Raw genomic sequence first — 14,122 nt, 5'->3', positions numbered from 1 at the left:
GATGACAAGAAAAGCAGATGACATCCCATACCAATCTATTTATTTTACTAAAAAAGTTTCCAATATTTTTTAAGTTAGCTATGGATGGGTTTAAATATAAATCCGTCATGCGTAGTCTCTTGTTGTTTTTAACCAGTTTTATTGGTTTATTGCAAAATGACAGATAATATTTCAATTTTACTGGTTTGACGGAACGATGAACGACAAACGGACGCCGGATTAGGATTCTAAGCCCCTCAATTTTAATATCTTTGACATGTGTGCCTGTCCAGAGGCCTGTCATAAAATATTTTTGAAATGCTGCGAATAAGAAACTTCTTATTTCTTATGAAAATCAATTTTATTATCTTGGCTCTCCGAGACGTTTTCCATATCCGTATATACACCAATGGTAAGTCACGGTAATATTTATTAACCATATTCATATTAGGTATTATTACTTACCTTCCTGATTTATATTTCCTGTTGTCTCTGATGGTCCTTCAAAATCTTCCAAGGTCGAAAAAGAAGTACCGATTGTAGTTACTGATAAAACTTTAGCAATTTTTAATTTAAGTTTTCTAGCTTTTTTTTTTCATCTTCTGTAGTATTTAAGATTTTTTTAACGAAGATTCAGTTAATGAACGATGAACCGTTTCGCTTATCCGCCATTTTTTAAAAGGTACCACAGATCACTCGATTCGAGTCATCACGTGAACTATTGGATTTTATATTTATATATTATATTTGCATTTTATATCCGATTCAACTTATGACTTCCGATCTGATTACTCCTACACTGATATAATCTGTATTACGACTTATGCTAGGTTAATTAAGGAAATTTGCGACCAATTTTGAATTAAGTTATACTGCAAAGACTAGCATAGCCTATGATTTGTCGTTGTCAATTATAATTTAAATGTAAAAATACTTAAAAATATTATTTTTATAAAGCCACAAAGGAGAACAACAAATTTATAATGATAGACCATAAATAGACCATCCAAGAGATAATGAAATTAAAAAAAAAATTAAGTTTTAACTGTCATAATTTACTAGGAAAAAGCAGTTCTAGCATAATTCAATAGGTTCAAAATTTACACGACCATTAGTTTTTACCTTTTCGATAAGTTATGAGATCGTTGGGATACGAGAGGTGCTTAGACATTTTCATTTTCAAAAACGTCTTGTATTTCGAAAATGAATTTTACTTCGAAGTGCAAGTAAATTAGTGGATATACCTAAATAAGCCAAATAAGTATCTTTTTTTCAAGTAATTATGTTTATAAAATAGGCGAGTATTGTTTTAACAAATACTTATACGTATATTAGGTCAAAGTGCAGAGGCAACATTATTTTTGATGTCGACTGTAAAATAATGTGAAAATTACGGGAGATATAAAAAATGATATACAAATACATGATAGAAAGTTTAGCAAATATTATATTACAATCAAAAATAACATATATGCATACATATAAATTTAAAATGTGGTAAAATACAAATATGAGGCATGGGTGCAAAATATGACATGTGCATTGGTGGCTTACACACTGGATAAAATCAAAAAAATTACTAATCAATTAAAAAATGCAATAAAGGAGTTAGCGTCGTTTTAACTTATATTAATAACAACTAAAGTATACTAAAATCAATAAATTTTACAACTAGACAATTCCATAATTTCGGAGAAAAAAGAATATTATCATATGTATCGATTTAAAGTCTAAAGCACTTCGCTATTAAACTGTTAAGAAAATCAAGAAATCAAATTTAATTAACTAACCCAATCCCGTAAGGACGCAACTGAAATAAAAATTACAGAACTGTTTTTATATGAAAAAATACATCTTGATACATGGAAGGCGAGTACTAAATTTTATAAAGATATTTAAAATAGTATCAGTGTTATTATAAAAAAAACTGATTTTCCTGAAAACTTTACCGCCCTGTATAAAAATGGGAGGCAACATTACTTTTGATACTGTTAAATAATATGATAATTAAGAAATATATAAAAAAAATTGTGTACAAATACATTAAACAGAGAATACAAAATTATATACATACATATAAGTACCATAATAAGGATAATACCTTATTGTTTACAAATACAGTGTGAGCTTACAAGACTCAGTTACGAACAAAATAAAATGAAATATTCATGAAATATAACACACACCCTATTAGCTTCACGGCTTATACCATCGAATAAATCACATAATATTTCTCTCACCTACATACTTGACTTAAAACTCAAAAAGTACTCACCAATATCTTAAACCTAACAGATTTTAATCAATTTTCAACACTTTTAACACTTCGAAGCGTATTTTAACATTATGGATCATTTTATTTACGACTTCTACCTCATTTCGGCCTTTGAACGACCTTGCCCTATTCCATATTCCTATAACGCCGGCTAAACTATCGACGTGTTGACAGGCAGGTTAACGAACCCATGCGGCTCTAGCATGTCGTTTTTTCAAAGATGGGTCCCATATAAACGCGGCCAGAAGTATTTTCAATACTAAAAATGTCAGATACTTCTAGCATCGCCGAACCCAGCGAATTCGATACAGATTCTGGTTCGGATTTTCACTCGCCAACGGATAACGAGTCCGAAAGCGATTCTGGAGAATCGACTATGACTGCACCTGGTCTCAACGTTGTGGATGAAAAAAAAGAAGAGAAAGGAAGATAAATCACAAAAGGAAAAGGCAGAAGAGTAAATTTTCAAGAAACTCTGGAAAATCTTACGTAAACTACAGGGATAACGTAGTTCCAGAAAAATCGTTCTTTGACGCAGACTGCAATTGTTCCAGATGATGCCACTTGTTACTGAGTATTCAAGAGAGAAAACGGATATTCGAAAATGTTTACAATTTGTCAAATTTTAATTTGCAAACATCTTATATCAATGGCCAAGTAACAGTTACTAATAAGGTTCACACATTCTGTTCACACATTCTCAAGATCCAGACAAACGCCGAAGACACGGATTTATAAGCTGCCAAAAGAAAATGGAGATAGCGTTAATGTCAGCAAACTTTTTTTAAAAATGCTTTAAGGGTGTCAGATGGTCGCTTGACGAGGGCTCTAATTAATAAAACAAGAGGTGGCGAACAAACTACTCCGCCTATAGATAGAAGAGGCAAACATCCTCTCAAAAACAAAACTAAGCAGATGGATATTTATAATGTACTTGTAAAACATTTTTTCAACAAAGTTGCCAAGTATATATCACATGGATAACGTTTATTCATAGGGAACCAAGCGCCAAAATTCGAAAAATTAGTTAGTTGTGCCATCTTTTAGCAGAAGGGTTACTTATGTCATCATAAAATGTTCGGAATGAAAATATTTCATTTAAAGCGCCATATGACGCGTTGAACCAAGCGACATCATTAAAATAGCTGTTTTTTTTTACATAAAGAGATCCAAGTGACACACCTTTTTATATGAATAGCAAATGTCATTTGGTTCCAAGGATATATCCTATATATCCTTGCTTGGTTCTCTTTACATTTTTTCGACAGTTATAAGTTTTGGATTTTAAGTGAAATGAGTGAAAGATCAAAGTTGATAGTGTTAAAGGCCCTTGACCAAAGCAAAAGGGATTATTATGTTTGTCCAAATTTTTCAGCGAAAAAAGCTAAGTAGATGCAACAAAACAAACAGTTTATAGGTTATGTTAGTCAGTGAAAACGTATTTTTTTAAATATTGTTTTGATTAAGTTAATAATTTAGCTATTATTATTTATTTTTGAAAAAATATTTTTGTTTTAGTACTAGACGTAATTATTATTTAAGATATTGTATTCCACGAATTTAATGTAAATAGAACCAACATCAACAATTGGTGGTTGATTCCTTTTGTACAAAAGCATGTTATTACGAACTTTCAGAAAGTAGATATTTCGAAAACTACCAAAGACAGAAAATCCATTAGCCTTCTAGGTTTTGAGGATTTAAAAAAAATACATCCTAATGGAAAGGCAATTTCTAACAAAAAAGCTGCTGACATTAAGAGTTTGTTACGCTTCATTCCCACAGATGCTAAATATTTTTATAAAATTAATGAAACTGGGGAATTTTTAGATGATATTGATGGGTTTGGTCAAGATTTAGATTTTGTAGAGGAAGATAGTTAAAATAAATCAGTAGGTACATGTTTGTTAGCTGTTTTAGAGTAGGTAGTGTATTATTAGTATAGCGTGGTCACGAATTGTACTGTACAAATTAGTAGAGTAGTTGATGTTTTCGTAAAAAACATCGTTTTTTGTTTTGAAGTTATAGTTTTGTAGGTAGAATATTTTCAAAAACTGTTTTGTTTCTTACATTTCTGTAGAAAGTGTTTTGTATAAAAAAAAACATTCGGTGTCTGTATTACCATTTTAGCAATTAGTGTATTTTGCAATAAAAAGCGTTTTTGTGATTCTTACTATATTTTTGCACCAATGTTGAATGAAATGTTTTAAAATAAAAAGTGTAAATTTATTTAAAAGTAGCCATTTCAATACTAACTTTATTCTTAAATCTATATAAAGAGCCAACATCCAAAACTTCCTTTGATGCTGTTTAAATAAATTTAAAACCAATACATATCTAAATATATAAAGAGATCCAATCACCATATTTAATATATATAATCAGTTTTATTTTAATTTTTAATTTAAATGCTAAACTTTTAAGTTAACTACAGGTCTTTCAAAAATGGAAACAGCAACCAAAAATATTAATTAGGAGATTTATGATAAGGTATCAAAGTTAAACGCGTTTTTATCAAAACAAGAAATTGGCGCTTGGCTTGGATCCCTATGAATACACGCTGTGCACGTTAGTCCCGCCACACAGATCCACACGATTTTTAACCCTGCTGTAAGGGTTAGGCTGTTACGATTAAGCGTATACAATTTTACAGTGTATAATATCGCAAACAGAGATTGCCACTGTTACACATGGCATGAGGGTCAAAGCAAGAGAGGCTCATCAGAGATTTCAACATGTCTTTTTAAGTTTTCTGGAAATTTATGATAAAGAAGGTGTAAAAACTGTATTTCTTTTCTGACGGGTGCTATGACCAAAACAAAAATTCTCAGTCACACCTTCAATGTATCTTTATTTTTTGTCCAAAAGCAAAAATATTGAAGTCATAACTCACTATTTCTTCGAGAAGAACCATGGTCAAAGTGAGGGTGACTCGGCTCACAGTGCCATTTCAACATCAGTGAAAAAGGTAGGGGATGTCTTCATTCCTAGCCAACTTGTACCTGTTTTTAGACTGGCTAGAAACACCCCTGCATAGTAAACGAGATGCAGTACAAGGACTTTTAGGATTTTAAAATGTTGTCTCAAGACCTTAGAGTTTTGTCCATTAAGAAAGATGACCAGGGAGAATAATTTAAGTGGTCAGAAGTAAGCCAAATAAAAGTGGAAAAACATAATCTAGGAGTAATTTTATTTAAAACGAATCACCTTCAGGTCTCCTTCAGACGTATTTCCCTACAGAGAAATGCTATTAGTAAAAAGGTCAGGTGTGGTTCGATATACAGTGATAATCTGTTCGATATACTCCCGATAATCTGCCACTCGGCGATCGTAATAATTATCGTAATTATATTAGTAAATTATCGTAATAATTAGTCATCGTTGCTGTCGAAACTCGTCGAAATAAGAACATGCAAAGTTATTAATAGTTGAGACTTGTCATGAGCGTTTTGTATCATCGTTCCCTTGTTTAATATCATAATATATGTATGTATATCTTACGTATCGTAGCAGTATGACGGAGAAAAAGAATGTTTTAAATGTTCAGGATAAACTGGATGCCATTAAAAGGTTAGATAAAGGTGAGAATGTTTCAAAAATTGCAAAAAATCTTAAAGTTGGCAAAAAACTGTTAGAAAATCTAAATTAGAAGTGTTGGATGATGTCTTGTAGGTATGCTTTATGCAAGAAAGACGTCGAGAAACTCTCTTAAGTGGACTGTTGCATAAGGAAAAAGCTCCATTGTTACATAAAAATATAAATGCAGGTGAAGGCTTCACTACGGGCGACGGCTGGATCACCCCCTGGAAGCAAAGGCATGTAATCCATATGTTGAGCATTTGTGGCGAAAAGTTATCAGCAGACAAAGAAGCAGCCAGCACCATCCGCTTAGGGTTTTAAAATGAATAAGGAGAGAATTACGGTTGCAATTTGCAGCAAATTATCCGTTACAAGTTACACTTTTTGTAATTGGTTGTAGCCTGAAAATCCCCTAGCTTTTAAAAACCTTAATAGAGATGCACTGCCAGTGTCCTATCGGCCTCGGAGAGCAGCCTGGATAGATTTAGAGTTGTGCAAAGACTGGTTTTTCTCTCAGTTTGTACCTCAAGTACAAAATCGTTTGAAAAATAAAAATCTCCCATTAGAGGTAATTTTGTTATTGGACAACGGTCCGTCCCACCCTAATACAGATATCTTGTCAAGTCCTCCATTAGTGACATCTATTTTGCAGCCAATGGATCAGGAGGTAGCGTGATTGTAATATATTCGTATGGCTTCGCTCTCGTTATTTTTTTTAAATCTCTAATATTTGAGCACAGAAAGACTTTTTATGTATTTTATTGAAAAATGTCACGAATATACTTATATTTCTTTTTATACCACTGAATACATAGATTCATACATACATACATTTTTTCAGTTTCATAATGAGCAAGAATAAGTTTTTAGAATAGTAGACTTAGTGACGATGGATGTGATGAAAGCGATACAGATGATGATGATAGATACGATATGATGAAGACAATCTTCCGCTTTCTGTCTTTATTAAACCTACCAAAGGAGGTAAGCGGATCATGATCAAAAATATCAAAGTGTTTAGAGCTAAATATAGATCAATTACGATTCCGTTTCAATATTGACTTGCCTGACAATATTCTATCGTTAGAAAATACATATGATTTTTTCAATTATTTCTTCCCCAAAGAGCTCATCACACTAATTTATTAGAGACAAACATATATGCAGTGCAAACCAAACCTGAGCGTCCGCCATGTTTTACTGAAAGTGACGTAAAAAAAATCCTTAGCATCATAATGTTTAGATCTTTGGTTCATAGGCCCAACCTGAGGTCATTTTGGAGTAAGGAACTACGATTTGCACCAGTAGCGGATGTAAATATTAATGCCCGTAAATATGTTCGAAGAAGATGAGAAAATTTAAACATTTCGCTAACAACGACACTTTTATACCGCGCGATAAACAAGGTCATGACAGACCACAAAATTAGGCCTATAGTTGATTTTTTCAACAACAAATCTTCTTCAGTGCGATTAGAGCAACATCTTAGTATAGATGAACAGAAAACAAAGCCACAATAGGCCCTCGCGGCCGCAGTGGAGGGTTCCATGGGACCCACTCTTAGTCAAATACAAAATACAATACAATAGCAGTAATGAATAATTAGTAATGAACAGATGTGCTCAACTAAAGTTAGGCACTACTGTAATGTTCTTATTTGGGTTCGCAATTACATGCTCTGAAAGAAACTCTAAGACTATATAAAAAACCAACTTCATTTCGAATAACTAGTACAATCTGTTCTTGTGTAAATCTTAATAGTAATTCATTAACGATTAACCCTAATTAGCATATCGCGCGACATCCAATAATGCATAGTTGCATTTCTAATATTATATAAACAACTAATTCTAAACATATAATATAAACTGACCTTAATTAACTTAACTTAAGAAATACTTATATCTAAACTATTATGTACAGGGTGTAATAATATTTATACACTACACTACATGAAACAATATATGCCTTGAAACCCCACAAACGGAGTTTCAAATTTTTTGTGATGTCAGGAGTTTCAGGCTTTGCCTATAAATTTGACACGCCTGGAAAAAATGCAAGTACCAAAAAACGAACCCGACCTAGGAGTTACTTCAGAGTATAATCGAATAAAAAAAGAAACCTTTCAGACAGAGAGTTTTTTTTGTTTTTTTTTGTCCATTTTATTTTCTCCTTCGTATTACATTTACGTATTGCTGAGGCACTTTTTGTAGGATACAGATCTACTTGCAAAGAAGTGGGTTTTTGTTTTTGATGCTGCATAGGAATCCTATAGGCACATGCACCTAGATAAGCTATTTAAAATTGAACTTTTTTTGAATATTATGATCATTTATGTAAACCGCATATAGCTATATATTTTTTTGTAAGCTTACTATATTTTTTTTTATTATTATTATAGTTGGGAAATTTGGAGTGATTACTCTCTCTATATGTAGAGATTATTTTTATTATATAAGAGTTTCTGGCCTTGAACTGCTATTATAGAAATTAATTCCACGTTGTATTCGACATAATGTGGATCAACCTGCTCTCACTACCGGTTTCGGGGCCCTACCCCATCATTAGGTGAGCTTGGGTCGTTTCCACAATATGTCGAGCACAGTGCAGAGTATATAAACACGACTTGTTGTAAAGTAGCGGTAAGATATTAAGTCCCGCATCGCGAGATAGCGGCCTGCGTGCAATAGTAGTACTTTCGTACCACCGAGGCACAACTATCGATAGTAAATAAAGGCTTTTTTCGGCTAGCCCAAATTACATTTAGTTGTAACTCACCCCGTCTTCATTGTATAAAAGCTAGAGGGTATCTACAGAGAAGAAATTTTGTAGTGGATTCAGCCATCTCTGAAACTTTCTATTTTTCTTTCTAAGACTTTTTATTTATTTTTTGTTTCAAAAGAATAACGCCACAAGAATAATTCCCAATACCAAATTGTTAACAGAAGCTGCATTGAAAAATACCGATCTTGGTTCATGTCATGAATTTGTCGCAACAATTGAAGGTGTTGATATTTCCACTGTTATTTGGAAAGGCAACAAATATGTTTCTTTGGAATCTTCATTTGCTGAAAGAAATCTGATTTCGAATTTAAAAAGATTTGATCGAAAAAAAGAAAAATATAGAAGTGGATTGCCCTAATATAATACGAGAATATAATAGACATATGGGCGTAGTGGGCCTGTTGGATAGTATTATGGGGAGATATAAAATCAGAGTAAAAAATAGGAAAATAATACATGAGAATTTTTTACCATCTCCTAGATCTAGCGCTAGTCAATTCATGGTTATTATATAAACGGGCACTAACTAAAAATCAACCAGATATTAAACTAAAAAGTGAAGCTGAATTTCGTGCTGAAGTTGCAAATTACTTGTGCTGTATAGAATCTCTAGCTCCGAAGCGAGGTCGCCCAAGTTCTAGTTGCAAAATGACATCGACGAAAAGAGAAGCAGAGGTCCTATGAAACCCGGACAGAAGTCTGGACGGATCAAACTGGGCATTGGCCAATTTTGCAAGACGCAAAAATGCGGTGCAAATTTCCCAACTGTAAAGCCCGCCACAGACTACGGTTAATCTCATCCTTTCGTAACGCCGCGATCCAAAACGTCGTGAAAATTTTGCTAAAAACTCATGTATGTGGGGTAAAACCGTCGTGTCGCATCGTCGATAAAAATTTCTGCCGTCGCTTGATTTTTGGAACGACGCACAGTGCTTCGTCCCATGGACAAAAATCGAAAAAAAAAAGTTAAAATTTACTAATACCTGAATATGTAATTTTATACTTATAGCAATGTTCAATCATCCTGTATATTATTTTTCATAAGCAGCGTTTTTTGTTAGCAAATATTTTCACTAAAAATAAATGTTGCGATCATTGTCTTATCAGTGAAAAGAATAACATTCATAGTAGTTCTGAATATTATGGAGTTAAACGGTACGTACTTAATTGAAAGCCACTATGGAAATTGTTAAACAAGGTATGTACTTTAAATTTATTTCTAATTGTTTAGTTTTTATTTATTTTTTAAGATGATTCTTAAATCGGTATAAAAATTTTACGTTTTCAAACTTCAAAAAGGTATTTAAAAAAAACATATCAAAACATATCGTATTTATTGAATATTTTTGTTGACATATTCATACACTTTTAATTTTTGTATAGTTCACCTGCGTCTGCTTGCGACGAACTTTATTTTATAATACTTTTCAGATGGAGTAAAATTGATAAGCAATGCCGATCTGGTTAATACTTGGTGTTTAGTATTGTTGTATGTACTTTGCTGGAAAATTTAAATGTACCTATTTTTTGTTATTTCTAAGAGCTAACGGCAACGTTGCAACGGACCGGCCTACGTGCCTTGATGGCGTCCGGCGAGTGTTTCGCAGAGATAGAGTTGAGAGTTGCATTCTTACAGTAGTAGAATAAAGACGTTTTTCTTTGCGTGAGCGTTTTATGTTTTATTACCGGCAGAAGCCTTGCTTTTCTAATCTCATCGGTTCAACTTCGTACAGCAAGCCTTAGGTAACTGACGACAAGTGAACATAAAGTTGGTCCTTCGAGCCGGATATTTGAACAAAAAAAAGGAAGCATCGCTGAAGCTGCACCACGAAAAACGTAATAAAGAAATACGAAGAAAATCACGTACGCCGTCAGCCATATTGACAAGGCTCCGGTCAAACAAGCACGAGAACACGATTCAACAAAGTTAGGTATCCCGTATCCTTTCTAACCATTATTTAAACCATATATAACCTATTTATATCCTTTTTTTCGCCACTTGTGTTGATATATTTAAGATAATAACCTATAACTTATAATAATTTAAGTGATTATTGTCGTATACTTCACAACAGGTAAATAAATTAGGTAAAATAGTTATATACACGGTGTAACAGGCAACTTTTACAAAAAGAATATTAAATAATTTATCATAAAACATATGATTTGCACAAATTAAACAAAAAACTCGTTAAATAATGAAAAATTATCGATCTTTCTCTATCTCTTTGGTTAATTTCGATTAAACATAACACAATTAGAGTTTATAAAACAATAATTTCTCGAATTCTCGCATATTTCATTTGAAAAATATTAAAACGACAAAATGACAGAAAGACAAAGAGAAGAAAAACGGTTAATAGCTCGTCGAGGCCAAATTAAGGCAGAGCTCACACGGTTTCAAACTTACTTAGATAAGTATACCGCGGAAAAATATACACTGACCGAAATAGAAACGCGTTACGAAGCAACAAAAAATATTTTATCGGAATTTAAGAATATACAGGGTGAGCTCGAAGATGTTTTGCTAGAAACAGGTAGTTTAAACGCGGATCAAGCAAGTGAGGAACGCGAAGAGTTTCAAGTTAGGTATTTTAAAGCCATTTCTGCCGCGAAAGATTTAATTTCCCATCTCTCACAACCGGTTAATCCAACAGCGCCGCTGTTTAACCCATTTGCTGTACAACAGTTGCAGCCAAATACTAAGTTACAAGCCATAAAAATACCGGAGTTTTCGGGGCAATATTCAGAATGGCAGAGATTTAGAGATACATTCACTGCCTTAGTACATAACAACGGTACATTACAAAACATCGAAAAATATTACCATCTTCAATCCTGTCTGAAAGGTGAAGCTGCGCAAGTCATTGCATCTCTACCCCTTTCGGATGCAAATTATGAAACAGCTTTTAACCTACTGTCGGAAAGATATGATAATAAAAAGGCAATAATTAACGCACATCTTAAAGAAATCTTTGATCTACCATCGTTACAAAAGGAATCGCATATCACGTTACGCAATTTCTTAGATACGTTTTTAAAAAATTTACGAGCCATGGAAAGCTTAGGCGAATCCATCGAAAGTGCAAGCACAATTTTAATATACTTTTTAAATTCCAAACTGGATTTTTCTACAAAACGCGAGTGGGAAAATTTTAGTAAAGACATAACTAAGCCCAAAATTAACGACTTTTCCAAGTTTTTGACACAAAGATGTCAGGTTTTAGAGGCTTTAGACACGAAATCAAGCGGAAATCTGGTATGTCGACAAAAACAAAGTTTCCAATCTTTTGAACATTCTAGTCCTATTTGTCATATATGCAATAATAAACATTTTAGATATGTATGTCAGAAATTTAAATCTTTACCAGTGTCGTCTCGTTTTGAGGAGGTAAAGCGGTTATTTCTTTGTACAAACTGTTTAAGAAAAGGACATAGAAACTCTGAGTGTAGATCATCAGGTTGTAGGATTTGCAATGGTCGACATTCAACCCTTTTACATCAATCAGGGGCGTCCACTTCAACAAATGTTGAAAAACGCAACAACAGTAATCCTTCAAACCCTAGACCTCAAACAAATGTCAATATTTCACAAGTATCTTCTGCAACAGACCAAGGTAATATGAATCAGCGTATCAATAATACTCCAAATGAAACCCAAAATTGTACAGTGTTGTCACATTATTCTCAAAAACTGTCCCAACCTTTTGTTTTATTAGCGACAGCGCTAATTCATATTTTTGACGCAAATAATACTCCCGTTTCATGCCGAGTCTTACTGGATAGCGGCTCACAATCAAATTTTATAACCCGAGAAATGGTAACACGATTAAAGTTACGCACACGAAATGTAAATATGCCAGTTTCTGGAATAAACCAAATTAAAACGACAATCCATGAACAAGTTAACACAACAATCTCTTCTATCCGCGATACATACAAATCAAATATCTCATGCTTAGTGATTGATAAAATCAGCGATTTCACACCACAAATGTCGTTTGACATATCAAATTTAAAAATACCCGATCTTCCACTCGCTGATCCCGATTTTAACGTCGCTTCGAACATAGATATGCTTATTGGATCTTCGATTTTTTATAGTTTACTTACCCAAGGTCAAATAAAAATGGGAAAAGGTTTACCTGTCCTACAGAACAGCGTTCTTGGCTGGATTGTAGCTGGCAACATTCCCATAAATCAACACCAATCAAAATGTTTCTTCTTAAACACAGACGCTTGCCAAGATGATTTCAATTTAAACTCACAAATTGAAAGATTTTGGAAAGTTGAGGAAGTTCCTGAGATAGCTGAAAAATCTTGGACTTCTGAAGAACGCGAGTGTGAACAGCATTTTGTGAACACTTTCGTTAGAAACGACCAGGGTAGATTTATACTCAAACTACCATTAAAAGGTAATTTTTCGGTTCTTGGGGATTCAGAAAACCGTGCTTTAAATAGACTATACTCCGTGGAACAAAGATTGTCGAAAAACGAAAACTTAAAAATACAATATAGCGATTTTATGCACGAATATGAAAAACTCGGTCACATGAGACAAATTTCAAGAGATCAAGTGTCATCAACACCGATTTATTATTTACCTCACCATAGTGTCATTAAATTAGATAGTGTTACGACTAAAATCAGGGTGGTGTTTGACGCTAGTGCTAAAACTACTTCAAATATATCTTTAATGGATGGTCCGATTTTACAAAATGAGCTATTTTCAGTTTTGTTAAGATTTCGAAGACACACGACCGCATTTATTGGCGATTTGACGAAAATGTACCGCCAGATATTAATACATCCTGAACATCAAAATTTACAACGAATAGTTTGGCGAGAAAATCCACAAGATGAAGTTAAATATTATAATTTACAAACGCTAACTTATGGCGAAAAACCAGCTTCATTTTTAGCTACGCGTTGTCTTAAACAAATTGCAATAGAAAATATCCATGAATACCCCACTGAATGCGACATAATAAATAAAGATATGTATATGGATGACATCTTAACAGGTGCTTCGGATAGCACAGACTTAATCAAAATTCGCGAAAATCTATCTAACATTTTGTTAAAATACGGATTTGAAATACGGAAATTTCAATCTAACGATGTTAATTTTTTAAATACTATATCGGCTACTTCGGATACGCAGTACTTGATCACGGATGACTCATCTACTAAAACGTTAGGCGTATGCTGGATTCCTTCTTTAGATATTTTTTCGGTATAAAGGTCAAGATTTAGAATTTAAAACCGATCAAGCGACAAAACGATCGATTCTTTCCTTTATTGCAAAAATATTCGATCCTCTCTCTCTTTTGGGTCCTATTTTGATACGCGCAAAACTTCTTATGCAGAATTTGTGGTTACTTCAACTAGAATGGGATGAGCCAATTCCTAATGTTCTTTACACACAATGGCTAAATTTTAAAACAAACTTATTAGACATTCAATCCTTACAAGTTCCTAGGTGCGTTCTAGTAGGTAAACCTC

General features: G+C 33.3%; 1 protein-coding gene across 1 annotated transcript; it reads left to right on the top strand.

Moving 5' to 3' along the window:
• The first annotated feature begins 2,519 nt into the window (after positions 1–2,519).
• LOC115879563 lies at positions 2,520–13,859 on the top strand. Its single transcript, XM_030896458.1, has 5 exons — positions 2,520–2,651; positions 5,927–6,073; positions 6,234–6,401; positions 6,704–6,817; positions 11,115–13,859. Exons 1-5 carry the CDS (start codon positions 2,520–2,522, stop codon positions 13,857–13,859), a joined length of 3,306 nt encoding a protein of 1,101 aa, XP_030752318.1.
• Positions 13,860–14,122: the final 263 nt, after the last annotated feature.

This window comes from Sitophilus oryzae, unplaced genomic scaffold (assembly GCF_002938485.1).
Source record: "Sitophilus oryzae breed Bouriz unplaced genomic scaffold, Soryzae_2.0 scaffold_1582_pilon_pilon, whole genome shotgun sequence".
In the NCBI taxonomy this organism is placed as follows: Eukaryota; Metazoa; Arthropoda; class Insecta; order Coleoptera; family Curculionidae; genus Sitophilus; species Sitophilus oryzae.
This window is presented reverse-complemented; position numbering and strand designations above follow the sequence as displayed.

Excerpts from the sequence above, each read along its gene's own strand:
- LOC115879563 (XM_030896458.1), top strand. The coding sequence starts at position 2,520 with ATGTCAGATACTTCTAGCATCGCCGAACCCAGCGAATTCGATACAGAT. Across the intron at positions 2,652-5,926 it reads TGACTGCACCTGGTCTCAAC|GTATGCTTTATGCAAGAAAG; the intron begins GTTGTGGATGAA and ends GATGTCTTGTAG. Across the intron at positions 6,074-6,233 it reads CCCCCTGGAAGCAAAGGCAT|CCTGAAAATCCCCTAGCTTT; the intron begins GTAATCCATATG and ends AATTGGTTGTAG.